Raw genomic sequence first — 21,095 nt, 5'->3', positions numbered from 1 at the left:
AAAGAGGCCCGGAGGTTGCCATCACCCTCCCGGCTGCCTCCCCGCCCCCGCCCACTATGCGCGCTGCCTGCCGCCTCCCCCATGGCCTCGGCGTCGTCGCTTATGTCACCGATCACTGATTGACGTCGCTGATCGCGCCCGTTGTCGTCAGCCGCGGAGCTTCTTGCCCGCCGGTGTCAGGCACCCCGCCGCCGCTGTCAAATAGTCCGCCGATGTTGTCCTCGACGTTGCCCTCGATGGTGAGCCCAATTCTTCTTCATTTTCCATCAAATAAATTGATTTCTGATCAAACTTGATGATCACAACACAATGGCGGTGTCATCATTGCCATCCACTGATCCCGCCCTGCCCCGACGCCCGCCAGACACACCCGACATGCCCCCCAACACCTCCGGACCCAAAAATGGAAAGGTTGCGGAATGTCACGAAAACCGTCCCCAGTACAAACCGCTAATCAATATCTTCATTCGTTTAAGAAATATTAATAAAGCTCATTAACTCAATATTGTCATTAACTCAATCATTAATGTTGTTAACTCAATTGTCTGGATTTCACCATATCCCTCTCAATTCTTCATTGATCTCTTTGATCTCAGCTTTTCTTAATTCTTCTAAGGCTCCCAAATGACTCCATCTAGTCTGAGAAGTGGTGATCTAAAGATAGGCTCATGATCAAGCATTAGGTATCCTTGTGTGATACCTGACTATATCAGTCAGTACTTCATATTTTCAAATGAGCTGAATATATATGGTGCTGAGCCATGCTTGTAGTACTCTAATGACCTTAATATCTTTACTACAGCTCTATATTCTATATAAAATTGTCCATAGCAAATTTTGCTATATAGGCCTTGAAGCATTCAAACTTTGCCAGATTCTATAGGAGAATGGGTTAGAAGTATCAGAGAACTTCAAGGAACAGTTTTCTATCCAAAAATAGCTTATCATGTTAGGTGAAATTCCAGAAACTCATATGTCACTCCTTCAGGTGTCACAGGTGGCATAGCTATATTACTCAGGGATCTGGTCACAGATAAGCTATTGGAAGGCATTGGCCTGTAGAAGGCCTTGCATTGATCATTCAGCATAGCTACATTAGTCTTTAACACCAGTCCTGGGGAAGGTTAGGCTGTACTCTTCAGAAGTGACTGATGTCACACAATGCTATATGGAAGATTCCACTCCTAGGGGGTTTGTTCTACAGTTTAGATGTGGTAGAGAAGTATATTTAGGTATCTGGAATGGACGCCGAGGCCTTGGGGGCAGCCTCTTTCCCTGCTACCAAGACCGCCCTTGGTAGCCATATTTAGCGGGGGTGCCCGCTACTGGCTCAACCCCCTCTAGTTAGAGGGAGAGAGTACCCCCCTCTATCCCTCTAACTAGAGGGTATTAGGGTGCACTATAGGTGTGCTCATCATCGACGGGGAGCGGTAGGTGCTCTCCCGGCCCCGGAAAACACCACCCGTGGAGTGGTGGCTGCCGCGGTGACCTGTGGTCTTCCACCCCCACCAGATTTTACCAGCCATACTCTGGGGTATCCCGCTTCTGGCTGCGGTCGCAACTTGTGCTGCTGTGGGCTTGGCACGCGGTGGCCGGCCCGGCGTGGCCGTTCGAGTCACGTTTGGTGTATGACTACGGGTCGATATGGTTCACCTACTCGATGCGGGTGCAGACGCTCCCCGGCTTGACACTTGTCACTCTCGTCAACAAAAATCAACCGCAGCTCGCCATCCGCCCGCCCAAGGGCCTATCGGCCGCGCAGCTCTCTGGCATCTGCTGTTATGCACGCGCTCGATATTAACCGGCACCGTCACACGCAGACGCTTCTCGTCGCACCGAATGCCAAGGTGGAGTATTCCGAACTCATTTCGGCGATGGTATCCATCGCGGAGCTCCCCGGTGGGCAGCCGATCCATCTTACTCTAACCGTCCGGCCCTGGAGGACCGGCGCCGGTCTGCCGTGGACGCGTTCCGTCTCGGCGGACACGGAAGCGGGGACCGCAGACCCCCGGCTGGCGCGCGTGGCGGCGCTGACGCTGCGCGTGGAACGCGCCTCGCTCCGCCCGGCGCACCTTCTCGACGACACGAACGCGTTTGCGCGCTGGCTCACGCTGTTCCCCGGCCTGCATCGGCTGGAGTTTGCGCCTGGCGCCGTGGAACTGTCGGCGGAGCAGAGGGACGTGCTGGAGGGGAAGATACGGGCCTCGTGCCCTGCCATGGAGGCGATTTTGTGGCAGTCATAACAGGGGTGTGATGGCAGAGCCCCTGGTTCACCCGTATGCATATAAAGAAGCGATAGAGCACAAGCCAGATAGAGCACAAGCCAGTGCTCTATCATGGACGACGGTGAGTAAGTGTCCGCCAGATGGCAAACCCAGGCTCTTGGGGACAAACGATCGCGAATCCAGACACTCCTTGGGGAATGCTACCGCTCTTGACCGCCTCTCATTGCCACATTTATCACTGCGCTGACGCCGGGTGGGCATCACAACGGAAAAGCGACATCAATTCTCAACGTCCAACACCATGAAAATTCTTCACACAGCCAACCGAACTTCATTGGCACGCATCCTCAGCGGCTCAGCCAAAGTGCAGCACATGCAGCTCCCTCTCTCCTTCTACATCCGAATCCTGCCGACCCAACACTAGTCAGCTCATCGGCAAGTGAACACATTGAACACGCACCTTCTCGCCCAAGATACACGCATTGCTCAGATGCACGCTCTCCCAGGCGACGGCCTCCCGCGAAGTTGTTTCAACATACCCCAGCGCTGCCCCGAGCCGCTCCGCGAAAACACTGTCTTCCTGGGTCGCGCCGCCGGTGGCGGGCGGCTGGACCCGGATTGTAGCGTGCGTGGCCGCGAGAACGTCAGTCCGCGTGGCCTTGATCTGCTTGCACACGCGTGCCACACTTGTCTGGTTAAAGTCCAGAATCCGCACATGATTCGAACCGAGCCCTGCAAAACGCGTGCCAAGGAACCCCGTGACCGCGTACGCCGACAGGTTTAGTCCGCCCGGCCCGACGTCGAGCCACGTCGACGCGCGCAGGCCCCAGTATGCAAAAGGCACTTTTCTGACCGGTGCGCCTTTCCCCGGGTGCTGATAATTCTCCAGAAAGCGCCCCTGCAGCCGCGCACGGTCGATGACGACCACGGTATGCGACAACTCAACGTCAGCGTCTGTGGGAGTCGTGGCGGTATCGAACATGAGGAAGATGGGCGTCCGCTCTGGCTTGGACCGGAATGGCGAGCAGGTCTGGGCGAGGGTAGTGCAGCGGTCGAAGGAATGAGTGGACGGGTTAGGCTGGCCGCGGCAGTCGAAAGTGTCCCAGCGGATTCGGTGGCCGACGCGGAGGGCGGGCAGGCAGAAGGAGAGTATCCAGCAATAAGAATTCAAGTTGCCGTCGAGACCAGGCTTGAGGGCGAGCACGTCGAGACAGTGCGTCTGCGGATTCGGTAAGAGGAGGAGCGTGTCGTGCACGAACACGAAGCCCGTCACTGAGCACGGGACCGCCGCGAATGCACGGCCGGACGGCCAATGGATTAGGTGTAGCAGGTCCTGGTCACGCGTGCCGAGTATATTGAACGGGAAGCGGCACGCGATTGCTAGCGTGGACCCCGCAACCTCCACTCGGATATGTGGCACACCATAAACCTGGGGCACTTTGGCCAGGTCAATTGTCCTCGCTAGTCCTTCCTGCACTGCCCCAGTCGACAGTTGCCGCAGATGTGCAGCCATCGTACGTACTCCGGCGTTTTCCACCGAGCTAGTATTTTGCCAGTCAGACAAGAATAAGTCAATGGAACAACGGCGACGCACAGAGTAACCACCACTAACAGATCCCACTCCGACACCAAACAAATATCCCACACTGGCTCCGTGATGTCCGCCGGCTGCAACCACACCGGCTCTTCATTGAGGAAAATGTACTCCATCCCAACACCCAGCATCGTCTGTGGGTCAGCTTTATATGCGAGCGCATAGCAGTCCTCGCCGACATCATACAGGGCGGGCGTGTCGCGCGTCGTCACCACCCAACGGTGGCCCGGCGCAAACGTCCTCCAGCGCTCCTCCCGCTCTTTCAGCGCCTTCCGCCGCTTGAAGAGCGGCCCCACGTGGCCATACGCGGTCTCCTCCACCGCATACCCTGTCAGCTCAAGGCGAAACTGGATCGCCGGCGCCTCGCGGATTAGCCTGGTCAGCGCTGAGTTGCACAGCTGCAAACACGCGGCGATGTCCGGGAGCGCCATGTGAGAGAGGCACATAAGGAGGATCTCCTCGGGGAGGTCCAGCAGCTGCAGTGGCATAGGTGGAAGTTGCGAAGGAAAACTTCGTGTGACTATTACTAATGGTCACTGATGTAAGTCCCCCGTGAAAAGAGACAATCACACGTTTCTGCCAAAAAATAGGCCCTGAAGTAGGATTTATTTATGATCAATAGTGGACAAAAAAATGTGCATTTGGACAACAATTAGGGCTCCAACCACTTCCATTTGCTAACGTTTACAAATGGAAATAAATGTTTGAATACCCTTATTACCCTCTTCGTTTGCTCTTAACTGCATATAGAAACAAATAAAAACAAACAGTTAAAATGGTTTCCATTTTTTTTCTGAAATTTGCTTTGATTTGATCCTAATTAGGCAGTGATTCCCCCTTCAGGCCTGCCAATACCAATGCAGAAAGACTGTTAAAAAGCAAGATACATGAACTCTGTTGAGAAGCAAGTGGCAAAACCAGCTGTATGTGTCCGTGTTAGTGCTGATCATTGCTATAATGTAATTTATTATTATGCCATATGATCATTATTATTATTGAAATATTTCATATTAATATTATTATGATATACAATTTATATTATGGATATATTATGATGCAGAGGACGATATTATAATATTGTTATATCATTTGGTGGCATGATGATGGTATAATAGGCTAGCCCTATGTGTCACTATTCACATGAATTTTAGCATCCTTGCACAGATACTCAAGCATTGACACAAGCCTTGCTTACCAAGATGTGTTTGAAGGCTGGTCATTGCCCCAGCATGGACATGGACAGGCTTAGTAAGATGTAACCCCTGATAAATGTTTATAAACAGTTTTCAAACATTTTTGAACTGTTTCCATTTATAAAACTCCAGAAAAGTAGACTTGATTTGTAAAAAAAATTAGGTCATATATTAAGTCATCAGATTAGACTGACCTCAGGGCCAATATTAGCTGAAAATGTTGTGGCAATGATTCACAACCAATAAATACACCAAATATGTCACAAAATATGAGACCATATATAGCAAAATCTGGGCCAGCACCAAAGTGTACCTAATATATCAGAAATAAGTGACAAATTGCTCTTATATATGACAAACCACCCTAACACCGGAGGCATTGCCTATGGCATCAGGCTGCCTGATGCTTTACGGGCATCAGGCAAGCCTCAGGCAAGCTTTGGCAAATGCGACAGGTCACTGCCATGAGGCTTAGCAATATTCCGTATTTTTATTTGAGTAGCTGCCATTCATGCTGCTGTAGGAACTTCAGGCACCTGTGGGACACTATTGAAATAAAAATAATTTCCTTATTGTTAATATGATAGAAAGTAATATTTAGATCTTTATATACCTTCAAACCCAAACACAGCTTGATAGTGGCAAAACAAGAGGTAAGATGGCTGACTCCAATAGCTATAGCTTAAGACTGCTTGCCATACATTGCATGCTAATTATGACCAGCCTAACCATTAGTGGAAGCAGACCATTAGTAGCCTGCCAGTCCAAATCTGGGTATCCACACCTGCCCAGAGGGGGAGGCTGCAGGCTGCTTTAGGATCTCCAAGAGGTGATCTATGATTTGGACTACCCTATATAGCTAAATAGTGGTCAGAATAGTCAGATGGGTGTGGGATGAGAGTTAAGCAGGTATATAAATTCAAAAAAACATCCCACATAGAGAAATAAACTCATTTATAGTGAGATGTAAGTAGGGGTCACACAACCAAGTTGCCCTCATCCAATACTGACTGCATACTTGAATACATCTCAAGTAAGAAGGGAATTAATTGTGAATTCAGAGTTATCTTGAATCATATCTAATCAATTTACAGCCTCATGGTCACTTCATGTCACATGCAAGAAGTTTGCTCAGTACGCGCCTGATGCCCGTTAAGCATCAGGCAGCCTGATGCCACGGTCCATGCCTCCAGTGTTCTATATGACAAATTGGGGTAATAATAATTTGACACTATTTCTTCGACAAATATCTGGGCTTGAATAACTTGCACTTATTGTTTAAAAACATGATCAAGGATGGGGTAGTCATAATGTATGCAATATTTGATACCATGATATAGAACTTGATTTCTTGTAAATCAGATACAATTGTTGGAACTTTTATTGCATATCCATCAAGGCAGCAAAAATGCCATTGTTTTGGATTATTATTTCCTATATATAAATCCTGCTTAAGCAACCATTTCTAGGCTGAAACTTCAGTGTGAATAGACCATATTTGCAACCCCTCGGCAGAGGCATATTCTCATTTCTGATACTCCATACACCAAAATTTGGATGCCCCCATAAATGGTAATCTGATCAAACTCACTCTGATGTCAGGATCTGATGCATTGAGGGAGATGTTTTCTGAAAATTATACCATACAGAAAGTAAAAATTCTATGTCAAGTAAGTGCTATAGCACATATCTCAGGAATGTCAAGTACAGACATTTACACTGGGTGCAAACCCAAGAGCAGTTTGCCAAAGGGAGGCCCAACGGAAGTGGAAAGGCAAACAAAGGTTTCTTTGTTTGAGACAAAGCAAAAAAAAAAACTGCTTTCAAACCCTCGTGGACCCCTTTCTCCAACTGCTGTTGGCTTTGCCATGGCTCTGTGTAAATTTTTTTAATTACACAAAAATGAAATATCTTTATTTGGTGTACCTAAAGACCTAGATACTAAATTATTTTAAGAGGTCAAGATTCTTATCAGGCACATAGAATAGGGGGTGCCAGAGGTGTGAAAGGTATATACAGAGTACATATCAGTTAATGGATCATAGCAATGGACAACCCTGGAGGCCTGAGATCAAGGTCCTACCAGGAAAGGATCCAAAGAGAAGAAACTCTAAGGGTCTGCCTGCTAGGTGATATACTACACATCTGACATGCCAAGAATAATTGTTGCCTCAAATGGAAAGCCTGTGTGGTGTCACGGGCCTTGCCCTAAAATGGCATTCCAGTCTGCACACTTATGCAAACCATTCTGGTTTTCAACCTATATAGCACTCTGAATGACACTGGCTCCATCAAACAGATTTGTAAGGGCAACCCTGGAGACTCCAACGAAAGCCTAGCAGGGGAGGATCCAAAGCGTGAATAGAAGCTACAGGAAATACACGGAGGGACCGACCTAGCAGGGGAGGATCCAAAGAGAAGAAACTCTAAGGGTCCGCCTGCTAGGGCGCCAACTATATACTGGTCGTCCGTAACTGCCGACGTAGAGCGCAGAAGGCCTGAGCGGCGTCGCAGGCTTGGTCCCAAGGTGATCGTTGGGAGGGTCTTGACAGATCGATGATTGTGCGGGCGAAGGAGGCCGTGGACGATGGTCAGGGTGGGTCGGAGCGTCCGAGGGGGCGGCCGGTCAGATGCGCCTCGGATGCGTTCGGAGGGTCCGAAGGAGGCCGAAGCGGGGGGTTCCCCTGACAAGATTGCAGACTTGGTCTTACACTACAAGGGCCATACTGAACCTTGGGTACTCCTGGCTGCAGTAGCACAACCCAGAGATCAATTGGGTGAGATATAAACAGCTGAATTGTGCAGCCTACTGGGCCCTTCATTTTAAGGATACTATAATATTTAACTCGATTCCAATGATAAAAGAATTTTAATTTGAAATATTTCCTCATTAGGCAACTCTTAGCGCCAGCGGCACCCAAAAATATCAGAAATTACCCTTTTTGGGCTCAATTTTGCTTAAATCTGTGTGACACGTGAGAAAAAAACAATTTGGTGGTGCATAACATGCAAACTGATAGAGTAAGTGGAATTGGTAGGTGAACTGCTTATATTCATTTACTTCCAATACTTATTCTTGGCAAAAATCAATTCTCACTGTCTGAGGAACAATCTAACATAGTATCAAACCTATACATATAGCAATTACGCATAATACTTCTTATTTGTAGCAGTGGTAAGAGGCACAATTTGGTAACACCTGAATCATGATTGCCATTGTGCTGGATAAAATATTCCCTTTCCTTCTTATTTCCCTTCTGTAGCAAGTTTTCGGATAGTTGCAGAAACTTCGTTCCAGCGAGTGGCATATATATTCGGGGCATCTGATAGCCCCACTAGCGACTCAGTGTCACTGCTGTCATATTTGTCCCAGTCCGACTGCAGCCTGATTGAGCGATGAGGGAAGAGGCGAGTGAGGAAATGTGCAACTTTGAGAGGATTCTTGATTGGCGTGAAGCCGGTTCTCAGGCTTAGAACGGCAAGCGGGGTCTGGATCAGGGTTGTGCCAGAAGGATCGATAGCAATAGTTGTTGGCACCACTGTTGCATTGAAAGATACTTCAATGGCAGCAAGGCAGGGACAATGTGTGGACAGCGCCACCAGAAACGACAGGGTAAGCCGGGTGCGTAACGCCGGACGTGTCGAACAAAGCACGAATGTTTGCAGCGCGGGCCATGCCCGTGCAAGGACCTCAATATCACTATCCCGAACAAGATATTTTCCGCTGCAGACATGCAGGCATGTCAAGCTCGAGAATCCCTGCAACAATCGCGAAGCATTTGTTGAAATGTCCACATCGACGTCGTAGCCAAGCTGAAGTTTAAAGTCTTGAAGTGTGTGCTTGTTTATATAAGCACCCACACTTCGATAAAATGCGGTTGTGTCCGCCGTGGTGGGCCGTGTATAGGGATGAGAACCAATATGAAGTGTGTGGATAGGGGAGGTTTCGAAAAGATTCATGAGTGGTGTCAACGCCCGAACGTCGACATACCTAATAATGAGGATTTCGAGACAAGGAAATGTGCACTGAGTGTCGAGAGCCTGTAGTGCTTTGCTCTCAACGGTTGGCAGGGCTAAACTTCGAATGGTCAGGTTTGTTAGGCTTCTCTGCTGGGCCACATGAGGCAGCAGATTATCCGCCATGGAAGACAGTGTCAGCACTCGGAGATGGCGGAGATTTTGGAGGAGATCAGATATCGCTCCGGCGCAGTGGGGTGCATCCAGGTATGTATCAAGGATGAGCGTCGTAAGTTGTTGCGCGGTATGATAGGTGATCATTTGAAGGAGGGAAATGAAAACTCGGAAGGGCTCCATGATGTCGAATTCATCGAGTGTGATGTGTCTAAGAGTCGGCGACAAGAGCTGTCGGAAAAGATGTATAACCTGTAGAGTTGGGTTGTCGTATCCAGAAATGAAGAGTGTTCAGAGTCGCGGGAAAAGGAAAATCTCGGGACATGTTGGCGCAAGGGCGGACAATTGTTTGTGTGTTACGCGATGCGACACAGAGAACGTGCGAACGAGATTGCAATAGCGTTGAGGCCGCGCCCAGTCACTGCGCTGAATGTCGCGGGAGAGGAGCTGCCGATGGTATGTCAGCATAATTAGATGTCGCACAAATCAGAAACTCGAGAGCCGAGGCATCCTTACACTGTGAGCCGAGTCTGCGAAAAGGCCAGCAGGGAAGCAACTGAGAATATACTGCAGTGTGTTAAGGCCAGGGTCGGCCCAGAGATATTCCAACGCCGGCTGTTCAAATACGCGACACGTTCGAGCCAGCGCCGCCAACGTCGCGTTTGGTGAGTCCTGCAGCGCCACTTCTGCAAACACTTGAAGGATGATTTCGGGAATCTGGAGGCATCGATGGAGCGTTTGCGGAGGCACACTCTCGGGTGTCAATGCTGCGACCTGGGACAACCATGAGCTACGATATCTGGCGGGCGAAGACGACGATGGCCGACCTGAAGCATGGTGCTGGTTAGTTTCCAAGACGGTCGAGTCACGGTGACGGTGTGGAGATGGATGTCAGTCACAGGAATTTCATCAGATAAGCAAATTGACCGCGGCGACGGCTCGAATTTGCGCGTGGAACCAACGTGGAACTGACTGCGGAAAGGGGCGCGCCCGAGCAGAAGATACGAGCGGCATGCACCGAGTCATAGCAGGCTGTCCCAATTTATGTAGTCTGGTGACTCTTGTCTGAGACTTGCCGTCAGACCTCCGCCCGTGAATCATGGATGAATCATGCCAGTGCCGCGCATTCCGGCCTGAGACCACCCGAGTCCGAACGCAGCCGCTGACTCACCGGTATGTATATAAGGCGCCGGCCGCAGCTATCATGATTCATGATGTTGGGTCGGTGAGTGACCGTACCCGCATCCGCACCACCCGCCGACGCAGAAAATCGTGTAGAGATAAATCCAGTCCAAGTATGTAATGAGGACGGTGTTGTCGAAATCCCTCGTCGCCAGCGCTACGGCCAGGGTCCGTGACCCGGCTTCCATCGTTCCCGCCGCCAAGCCCAAGGCAGTTGCCACTGTTACCGTCGCCGGATCACGCCATCAACACCTGAAAAAATTGTGTGTCGATCGTGATCGGTACCCAACTACCCTCTTTTGCTCCGCCCCTCCACCACCCACCCGCACCTATGGGCAGCAAGACGAAATCATCGCAAAAGCAGAGCGGCGTGTCGGTGCGGTCGCTGGCGCTGGGGGCGCTGCTCGGCGCGGCGCTGTCGAGCTCGGCGGTGCGGACGCTCGTCGTGGGCCGCGTCGGGGTGCCGTTGGCGGGCTTCGTGCAGAGCCGGTGGCGGGGCACACCGGGGGACGTGCTGGACCCGAATACGTACGACTACGAGGGCATCATGGCGGACCGGCTGGTGTTCGAGGTGAAGGATCTGCCGGGAAAGGGGAAGGGCGCCGTCGCTGCGCGGGAGATCAAGGTGTGCAGCTTCTGTCGGTCGATGATTGGTCTGACGCCCGGGCAGCGCGGGGAGCTGATACTCCGGGAACACCCGCTGCTGCTGGCGCCGGACGACGAGAGTGCGTGTCCATCTCCTTTTCTTGGCCTTCCCTTGCTGACGTGGCCCCGTTGACCAGCCCCGCGCGAGTGGGTGCACGAGCTATTCTACAACTGGACGTTCTCCCCGTCGAAGCGGGACATCTTCTTCAACCTCGCGCACTGGGTCGAGGACGAGAGCATCAACCTCGACCCCGCGACGCAGACGCCCGACGAGCGCTACCAGCTCGCCGTCGGGACCATCGAGGTGAACGTCGCCGCGGTCAGCGTCGGCGACACCTCCTACCGCGCCCTCTTCCCCCGCTTCTCGCGCCTCAACCACGCCTGCCCCGGCGCGAACAACGTGAACTACGTCTGGCGCGAGGACCTCCGTGAGATGCGCCTCTATGCGGTAAGGGACATCCCCAAGGGCGGGGAATTCGGCGGGTCGTATATACATAAGCTGGGCCCGACAGCGGACAGGATGTGCGTTGGCCTTTTCAGTCTTTGTGGGTTACTGACCATTGGGCCGCAGAGAAACGCTCAAGAACACGTGGGGCTTCACGTGCGGCTGTAAGTTCTGCACACAGGACGCCGAGGCGACCGCGCAGCGCGACGCCTGGGCCGCGGAGTGGCATGCGCTCGAGAAGGACTTTGACGAGCGCTCGGAAGCGGGTGCGTGTGCTTTTTTTCCCCTCCCTTTTATTTACGCTCTACAAGGCACGCTCCCGGGCCCAGAAGCCATCCGCATCGTGCGCGACCTCTGGACCGTGTCGTTCAAGCTCGACTACACCGGCGACCGCGCGCGCTTCTCCGAGGAGGCCGCGCTTGTCGCGCTCGCCCACGGCGAGTGGGTCCTTCTCTTTCCACGTTTTTCTCCTGGTTGATCAACTTTCGTAGCACAAAATCCGCGGAGCAGTGGCTCCAGCTCGCGCTCAAGTACTTCTCGATCGAGGTCGGCGCGGACGGCCCGGTAAGCGCCCCCCTATCTTCGTGAATACATCTGACAGAGGTGCAGGACGCGGACCGCATCCGCGACCTGCTCGCGTACCCCGCGGGCGCGGACGGCTTCGGCACGAAGGAGCGCCTGACGCTGCAGGGCCCAGACGCGGCGTGGTTCGACTCGTAGAGCGGGAGTAAGAGGTGGGGAGGTATTTACTGGGTATTTAATGTGCGGGGTATTTAATTTGCGAGGGGTATTTATTGATGGAGACACTCGTTTAGAGCACAGCCAATGGGTCTCATTGTCGGTCCTAAAGTTGATGGTTTGGTTTTGTTCATCCTGTTGGAAGCATGAGAAAAGACCGTGACTGACATCCATCTCTGTCACACCGTCACACTGACTCGACCCTTTGAAACTGACCAGCACCATGCTTCAGGTCGGCCATTGTCGTCCTTGCCCGCCAGATACCGTAGCTGATGGCTGTTTCAGGTCTCGGTAGGCGTCGGGAGTGCGCCGCCGCAAACGCTCCATCGATGCCTCCAGATTCCCGAAATCATCCTTCAAGTGTTTGCAGAAGTGGCGCTGCAGCACTCGCCAAACACGACGTTGGCGGCGTTGGCTCGAACGTGTCGCGTCTTCGAACAGCCGGCGTTGGAACTCCTCTGGGCCGACCCTGGCCCTTACACACTGCACTACATTCTCAATTGCTTCCCTCCTGGTCTCTTCGCATACTCGGCTGATGTAAGAATGGCTCTTTGTGAGGTCTCTTCTTATGCTGACGCTCCTTAGCAGCCATGCCATTGGCAGCCTCTCACCCTCACTGTTCCGCCCAGTGATTGGGCGCGGCCACGACGCTATTGCAATCTCGTTCGCAGGATCTCGGCGTCGTCAAGGGGGGTTCAAGATCCTTATCAGGCACATGGGGTAGGGGGGAGGGGGGGGTCCCCGGGGGGTAAAAAAAACTTTTTGTATATAAAAGATTTGGGCCTTATATGGGTATAAAGACACTGAATATATAGTGTATACCTTCTAATTTCTATAGTTTAGCACTCTCATTACTTATATCTATATACTTTCAAGCCTATACGCTTGGATAGCCCACTCTGTCAGAGGCCCATCATCAGGCAATTGATGAGAGGTGAACATGTTGGAGTGTTGATATGGCATGCCATGTGTGTGTTTGAAGGCTCTAGGTACATACATACCTACACATATACACAGACACATGTATAAATTTTTTGCAAAAAAAGTTTCACAAAGATTGAATTTTTTATCCCACTTTTTGATTGCATCAGTGGTCACATGATGCTGATCGTGAGAATATATTACTATATATGGCAGGAGGGGGGAGGGGGGGGTCCCGGGGGGGTCGGAAAAAAACTTTCCGACCCTATATCCGTGATTCGAACTTTGAACCCCCCTTGGGCGTCGTATCACGAGCCCCACTGCGCAGAACTGTCCATCCTTGGGGGAACGTCTCCTGATGCCGTTCTTTTCCCGCGACTCCGAAAACTAGTCATTTCTGTCCCCGGATCTGACAACCCAGATCGATGGCTCAGATCTCTTTTCCAATCGCTCCTGTCGCCGACGCTGAGATTTGTCACCGTAGAGGAAACCTTTGACCCGGAAGTTTACCCTGATATCGATGTCACTCCCCTCATTCAAATGATCGTCAGTCATACCCCGCAGCTCACTACGCTCGTCCTTATTACATCCGACTCCCTGCATGTGGCATCTGATCTCTTCCGAAACTTGTGTCATCTCCAAGTGCTGACGATGTCTTACATGGCCGATAATATGCTGCCTCATGTGGCTCAGCTAAAAAGCTTGAAAGAATTGACTATTGGAGAGCTGGACCTGGCGGCCCGTCCGAGCAAAACCCTGCAGGCCCTCGACAATCAGTGCACATTCCCTTCTCTCGAAATCCTTGCTATTGAGAATGTCGATGTCCTGCGGCTGACACAAATCATGCATCTATTCCGACTCTCCCCTCTCCACACACTTTGGATTTCTCCTCTGCTCCACACAGATCTCACCACCGCGGACATGACCGCATTTTACCGAAGTGTGGATGCCTATGTAAACAAGCAGACCCTCCAGCAGTTCCAATACGAGCTCCGATCTTCAAGTTTGAGTCACGTAGATATTTCCGCGGACGCTTTGCGATCGTTGCAAGGATTCTCTGGCTTGACCCGCCTGTACATCGAGTGCAGCGGGAAATATCTTGTTCGTGACAGTGATATCGAGGCTCTTGCGTGCGCCTGGCCTGCACTGGAAACCTTCGTGCTTCATCCGACAGAGCCGGCTCAGCGCACGCGCCTCACCCTGTCGTTTCTGGTGGCGCTGGCCACACATTGCCCGTGCCTTGCCGCCATTGATGTATCTTTCGATGCAACGGTGGTGCCGACAACTATTGCGATCGATGATTCCGGCAAAACCCTAATCAAGACCCCGCTTGCCGTCCTAAGCCTGAACACCGGCTTCACGCCAATCAAGAATCCCATTGAAGTTGCACATTTTCTTGCCCACCTCTTCCCCCATCTCTCAATCGCGCTGGAGTCGGATTGGGACCCAACAGACCGTTCTATCGAGTCTGAAGCAGGGCTAACCGAGGCTTCAAATATATACGCCGCTCGCTGGAACGAAGTTTCCGCAATCATCCAAAAACTTGCTGCAGAAGGGAAAGAAGAAGGAAAGTGAATACTTATTTCACCCAGCACAACTGTAATTCAGGGCGCTACCTTATTCAAGTTACCACTCCTACAGAAAAGAAGTATTGTTCGTAAATGCTGCATGTATAGGTTTGATACTATGTTAGATTGTTGCTCAGTGATTGTCAATGACTAGAGACAGCTGGTGCAATAAGTATACACATCCCAACTGTTACATGACACTGAGGATTGATTTTTACCAACAATTATGAATAGTATTGGGAATAATTGAACATAAGCAGTTCACCCACCAATTCCACTGATCCATACTGTCCTATTTAGGTCAACTGTCCGTGTTACACGTTACATTGACCAAAAAAGTCCTTGTGAAAAATGACCATAAATCAAAATAGAATTTTTTGGTCCCAAATTGTGACAAAGTGCCAGATACTTGATTGAAATGTGATGGTACTAGTAGAAGGCATGGCCCAGTGGGCTGCACATTCTGATATAAAGGGACTAGACAGTGACCCAGCTTTGAACTTGAATGTTGCTCGAATAACATGATTTTCTTAATTAAGAACATTGTCACTAACTATAGAATGGCACATGTAAGGGCAACCCCGGAGGCCTGAAATCAGGGTCCTAGCAGGGGAGGATCCAAAGAGAAGAAACTCCAAGGGTCTGCCTGCTGGGTAGCTGACTATATACTGCTCATCTGTAGCTGCTGCTGTCGGGCACAGAAGGCCTGGGCGGCATCGCAGGCAAGGTCCTAGGGCGACCGTTGGGACAGTGTTGATGGATCCGTGATTTGTCCGTGATGGACACTATTGGAATCAGACCGGAATCGTCTCCGAGGGGCCGAAAGGGGGGTTCCCTGACAGCACACAGATGCCCGATTGCTTTCTTAAATATCTGTTGCTAGAGTATGTTGAGTGCTAAACTTTGTGTACTTACTTCTCAATTTGTGGGGAATTTGAGAATATTTACTTTTAAATAACCTTTGATACAACTTGTTCACAGTCCTGGGTGTAAGATATCACTTACAGCTTTGCATCCCACTCAGTATTGGTCACATTTTACAGCTTTCTTACCAGTTTAGGACTTTAACAGCAGTGACCCCAAAAATGGAAGGGTGAAGTAAATTAATTGTTAAAGCTAATACCAAACATGTGCATACATTCACATGGCATCTGCTTAATATAAGACTAATGACCCTAAATCCTCTATGCTGCAATAAAAACCTAATAATTCTGTGACATCTCTCAGTTCTCTCATGTTCCTGTCAGGGGAAACCCTGATGCCGTCACTTGATCCCATCAAGCGCCGCGTCTCCGCACCCTGACGCTCTCCCTCCACTGCCTGCGCCACATCCCACACCCAGTGCTCCCGAGTCTTCGACTTCCCTGGCCACTCCCCTCCGGAAGTCCCTCCGGAATCACCATCAGGGATCACTAACACCATCGGAGACCTCTCTGGATGTGGACACACCACTTCCCTCTGAGACCTTGAGCCTATGGCCTTCTAGCCTCCCTGGGCTGTTACTTATCAAGGTCTCCCTACGATCTCTATCCGCTGGACCTCTTGGGTGTCCCCAACCTATGTCAGCATTCGGGCTTACGTTCGGATGGCTGAGCTTTGCCATGGCTCCGCTCTCCACTCCGCCACCACGGCCCCTGTCATCAGGTCTTCCCCTGGGTGAGGCCTACTGCTGTTAAGGCTCGTGCCCACTGCAGCACCCCAGGCTGCACGCCCTCACACCTCCACCTCTCTGGAGACGTCCGGGGACGTCTCCGAGTGACCCCCTGTTGCTACCCTCCAGTGGTCATGGCTGGCCGCCATTCCCATTGGTCCTCTTCGACACTCCCCGGCCCTTGGGCTAGACCAGACTCCTTCCCTTTCCGCTCCACGCCTTCCCTCTCCGTTTCCGGCCGTCACGTCACGGTCACACACCCGGAGTCGATTCCGATTCCGATTCCGGTTGTCACGTCACGGTCACAAGCGGAGACGCCCAGAGGCAGCCTGGACCTCCTAAAGCCCTTCTTGGGCCTTCTAGGGATGCCTGGGCCCCTCCCTTGGCATCACAGTCCCAAACCTGCCTCTCCGGAGCTTTGAGGGCTACTCGACACTCACCTAGGGTCCATTAGCGACACCTGACTTCTCTAACCCGTCATCCGTCGCTACGCAGTCACTCTATCATTACTCCGGTCACTAGTATATAGTAGTGCACCTGGGCAGAGGGCTCCTTGGCTTGTTCTCTAAGGATTCCCCCTCTGCTCAGGTGAGTCTGTAGTGTCCCTTCCTGTTGTAGTAGTTCACTAAGGATTCCCCCTCTGCTCAGGACTCTGATTTCGAGCCTCGCGAGGTTGCCCTTACAGTTCCTGGCACAAACCCTTCTATGCTGCTAATGCTGCAATAATCAACTACTCCAAGCTAATTTCCTAAATTAGCAAGTATGATATATATGGTGGTGATAGTCACACTTTCCATCTTGGTTACATATGAGCAAAAACCTTAAAGTATACTGTTTGAGAAGGTTAGATAGTATTACCTTGGTCAGTGACAAAATTCCGAAAATGGAAATTTTGTCAGTTGATTCACAAACTCATTTATCAGTTTTGCTTATGCTAACCAGGTGTGACTAAATCACAAATGCGCTGATCTCTGATGACCACTGCATTACTCATGCTGCATCACATTTTCCCATGTCAGCAGGTGTATTTGGACTAACTCTGTCAAACCCTGGGTTCACAAACTCTTTTTCTTCGCCCTTTACACCTTTTATTTTGGCCCTGGTTGATAAGATAAGACAAGGAGGAGATAAGATGGATGATAAGATGGTGATTGGATCATCAGATGTGGATGCTGATGTTGATTGACAGTGTGGAGTTGGACATGAGGCAAACAGCACATAAAGGTATGGCTAAAGTATGATGTCATTGCCTCTCATATTAGGCATGGTAAACACATGGTAGTAGTGTATATAAGTAGAGTAGATTTCGTCTTGTACCCCAGTCTTCGAATTCCATCATCTTTACGATATCCTTTCACGGTGCTTCTTGCTTGCCTTCACTGGCCAACTGGCATCCTCTGAATTGGTGTTGTTTGTGACATAATTCGAAGACTACCCTCTTACCCTTGTACCTTCCTACCTCCTACCACCTACCCAAACCACTCTCCTACCCCGAAACTATCGCCAAATTTCCTATGCCTCTTTCCTACGCCCTCTCCCCTTCTGCTCTAGGTCGATACTCTAGGTCTTTTGCTCTAGGTTTTTCTTCTTGGCTAGGTACACTCGGAGACGCCAATCCAAGGGACCCACTCGAGAGGACATGTGCTTCGTACTTGCAAGAGAGACGTCTGGCTCAACCCAGGTGCTTTTGTAGAGTCATAGCTGCTACAAGGAGCGCAGGGGCAATCTTCGGAGAACCCTAGTTCGTCCAGCGCGGGGTGTGTCGTAGAAGGCCCCGGTGGATTCCTCTCACGCAACAGGTCTCTTGGACCCCTGACAATGGACTTTGCGGCATACTCTGATGCGCTCGACACAGATCATAAATGAATTTGGTTTTGGTCTCGTACCTTCGATCCGCGGATGCTTCCGCATGTACGGCAGCTGACTGGGTGCACAATTGGAAAAAGCGAACCCTTAAGAATGGTGTGCTTGCGGCCACCTATACATTTGACGATCTCATCACGGAGCTGGAACTCTCATTCAAGGACACAAACATTGCACAGGCAGCGCATCTGAAGCTGATGACTCAGTGATGCAGGTAGAGCCCCTATTTCCGAAATTTCAGAGGCTAGGGCCCTATTTGGGCCTATTGGCCTATATAGGGCCTTGGCCATAGGGCCCTAAGTGCCAAAAAAGGAAATTTTGCACAACCACAATTTACTCTATGTACTCCTCGTCTGAGGGAATTTCTATGCCACTATCGTCTGGAATCGCGTCCTCCGCCACCTCTGCTACTGGCTCAGCCGCATCCATTGCTGCCTGAACCTCAATATCCTCCTGACTTGGACATGGTGGGGCAGGTTTTCCCTCTTCCAGTGGACAATACAGCCATTGCAATGGGTGCGCCAGTGCTGGCTGTTGACTCTGTCTCCATAGCGAGTGAATTGGCCAGAGAGAGAGCGGTGGGAATCCACAGAATGATCTGTGACACATGACATTGTAAGGCCCTATTAGGGCCCTACAGGTCGAGGACCTTGGGCTAGGGCCCTACCATAGGGCCATTGTAGGGCCCTATCGCTTAGGCTCCGTTCAGGAACCAGAATCTGGCGTGATTCTGAGGAGAATCCAGATTCTGTTGGGCAGATTCTCAGCGAAGTAGTCACATTATGTCACGTAGTCACACACACCTCTTTTCGCCGCTTCGACATGGGAAATAACAAGAAGCCGAAGGCGCGCAAGAAGAAGAAGGCCGACGAAAAAGCCACCAAAGGACAGGGCCTGCGAGAGACATGTGTCTACACGCTGGAGGACCTTGTCAAGATGCTGGATGAAGTGGTTTTGCGCAAGGGACAGCTCGGAGACGGCGGCGGCATGACAAAGACGACAGCTCATGAAGTCACAATGGCACTCAATCCACCATTGAAGGGATGGGCTGTCTGTCAAGAATCAGTACTCCAAGATGTGTATGCCACATATGTCTCTGCACTCTTACTGAAACATTCTACAGCAGAAGGGCTTGTGGAATGAGGTCTGCAAGATTGAGAGCAACTCAGGATTTGGCGCCTGGGACAAAGACCGTAGCGCGAACATCACCCCCGACAAGGCAGCCGTCTGGGACGCGTGGCTTGTGCGAAAGCCGAAGTCCAAACCCTTCCACAATGCTGGCTTTCCTCTCTATGCACAGTTTGAGATGCTCATACCCGCCAAAAGACGCTCTGGCGCGGGGCCAAAACGTGTATCGGGCCAGAACCGGTGCAGAGAGTGAGTACTATATACTCATTTCAGTCACTTTATTCCTAATAAATATAGTCCTAGGCTCCGATGAGGAGAGCACCAGCTCCAAAAACTCTAGCAACCCCGGGAGCCCTGCCAGTGCTGCCTGGGACATCGAGGATGATGGTGTTGACCTTAATGACATTGACAACACAGAGCGTCAGCCATCTCAGTCCACCCAATCCGTTGCAGAGCCAGTCACTCCCTCTGCATCCCTTTCGTCCTCTCGTAAACGGGCAGCTACAGCAACACCATTGCCATCTGAGCGCATTACCAAGGCCTGACCGCCTCCTGCTCATACCCCCCCGCACCACCCACCTCTGCACGAGGCAAGAATTCGAAGGCGGAGGTTGATGAGCGGTTCAATCAGCTGAACAACCATTTTACGGAGACGACAGGTGTTATCAAAGCCCTTCTTGCACCTCCGCCACCCCCGCCTCCCATTCAAAACACTCCCAATCGGCTTACCGATGCTGTCCGGACTGTCCGCAGGCTTGAGCGGGTCTGGCTGCCCAACAAGCTATCTATGCGGTTTACTGATATGCTGGAGAAGGATCGAGATCTGCTTGCGTCATATTTGGGACTGGACGAGAATGATGCTGCCTACCGTCGTGGTTGGATCTTGCACAAGTTAGGTGTAGACCACTTGCTTCCCTTTGACTATGACCTTTCTCTTGATCAGATTCTCCCTTCCTATCTTTTCGATAACACAGAATACAATTTTGGATTCCCCCCACCTCTTCCTTCTATTTACAATCATATGGGCTAGCTACTCCTCTATCTGTTCATTGAAATAGTTTTGATATTGAATCCACATAGCGTTTGCAATGGTGTCTCGTCGAATGTCTGCTGCGGTCTGTTCAGCATAGGAAATGGCGATTGTTGCACTAAGCTCAGGATCTGGTTCATTGCCCCGGTCACGGCAAGGAGTTGGGTCCCAAGCATCTTCATCCTCCTCGTCAATAGCATGGTTGGCCTCAACAGGGTCGTATTTTAAGACTAGTGTCAGGGGATGAGGGTCCAGGTGCCTAGTTGATACCAAAGCCGGGGGAACAGCCCCACGGCCAACTACTTAAGTACAGGGCTATCTGCGCACGGACCAGTCATGTGATCAGTCACAGCTGTCACATCACATGCTCCCCTTACAACTAGGTTGTGAATCGCAATAAGAATCAAGGGGACCCGAGCTTGGATGTGCATGTTGTATTTGAGAGGATTAGGGTAGAGCACGGGTCAGGGTCAACCCGCAGGGTTTCAGGGTAGGGTCTGTCAGGGTCAGGGTCAGGGTACACCAATTTCTGAACCCGGCCAAACCCGGACCCTTTCAGGGTCAACCCGGAGGGTCCAATAAGCTGTTGTGATTTAACAATTCCCTATCTAAACATGATTTTTGTGAGTTTTTAAGAGACACAAAAAATTACATGTCACTTAAGTCACTCGTGTGACATGTGACATATAAGTAAACTGTATTAACTATGCTTAAAATCTTGAAAAATAGGCTACATATTCTATATCTGAGCCAATATCACATGGCAATATATATATGATGT

General features: G+C 50.8%; 4 protein-coding genes across 4 annotated transcripts; 2 read left to right on the top strand and 2 right to left on the bottom strand.

The window, feature by feature from the left end:
- Nucleotides 1-2,580: 2,580 nt before the first annotated feature.
- On the bottom strand, nt 2,581-4,307 carry MIND_00199300 (uncharacterized protein; the record flags this gene model as incomplete). The annotated part of the gene is made up of 3 exons (XM_037358897.1): nt 2,581-2,631; nt 2,686-3,766; nt 3,820-4,307. The coding sequence occupies 3 exons, from the start codon at nt 4,305-4,307 to the stop codon at nt 2,581-2,583; spliced, it is 1,620 nt and encodes a 539-aa protein (XP_037223992.1).
- A 5,127-nt stretch (nt 4,308-9,434) lies between these two features.
- On the bottom strand, nt 9,435-9,979 carry MIND_00199200 (uncharacterized protein; the record flags this gene model as incomplete). Its single annotated transcript, XM_037358896.1, has 3 exons — nt 9,435-9,590; nt 9,660-9,917; nt 9,971-9,979. The coding sequence occupies 3 exons, from the start codon at nt 9,977-9,979 to the stop codon at nt 9,435-9,437; spliced, it is 423 nt and encodes a 140-aa protein (XP_037223991.1).
- A 602-nt stretch (nt 9,980-10,581) lies between these two features.
- On the top strand, nt 10,582-12,135 carry MIND_00199100 (Set domain-containing protein 5; the record flags this gene model as incomplete). The annotated part of the gene is made up of 7 exons (XM_037358895.1): nt 10,582-10,950; nt 10,996-11,050; nt 11,108-11,492; nt 11,542-11,681; nt 11,727-11,856; nt 11,907-11,979; nt 12,025-12,135. Exons 1-7 carry the CDS (start codon nt 10,657-10,659, stop codon nt 12,133-12,135), a joined length of 1,188 nt encoding a protein of 395 aa, XP_037223990.1. The 5' UTR covers nt 10,582-10,656.
- A 226-nt stretch (nt 12,136-12,361) lies between these two features.
- Nucleotides 12,362-14,649, top strand: MIND_00199000 (uncharacterized protein; the record flags this gene model as incomplete). Its single annotated transcript, XM_037358894.1, has 4 exons — nt 12,362-12,385; nt 12,439-12,690; nt 12,739-12,816; nt 13,291-14,649. Exons 1-4 carry the CDS (start codon nt 12,377-12,379, stop codon nt 14,647-14,649), a joined length of 1,698 nt encoding a protein of 565 aa, XP_037223989.1. The 5' UTR covers nt 12,362-12,376.
- Nucleotides 14,650-21,095: the final 6,446 nt, after the last annotated feature.

Source organism: Mycena indigotica, assembly GCF_014461135.1.
Source record: "Mycena indigotica strain 171206Taipei chromosome Unknown Mind.scaff0002, whole genome shotgun sequence".
NCBI classification, from domain to species: domain Eukaryota; kingdom Fungi; phylum Basidiomycota; class Agaricomycetes; order Agaricales; family Mycenaceae; genus Mycena; species Mycena indigotica.
This window is presented reverse-complemented; position numbering and strand designations above follow the sequence as displayed.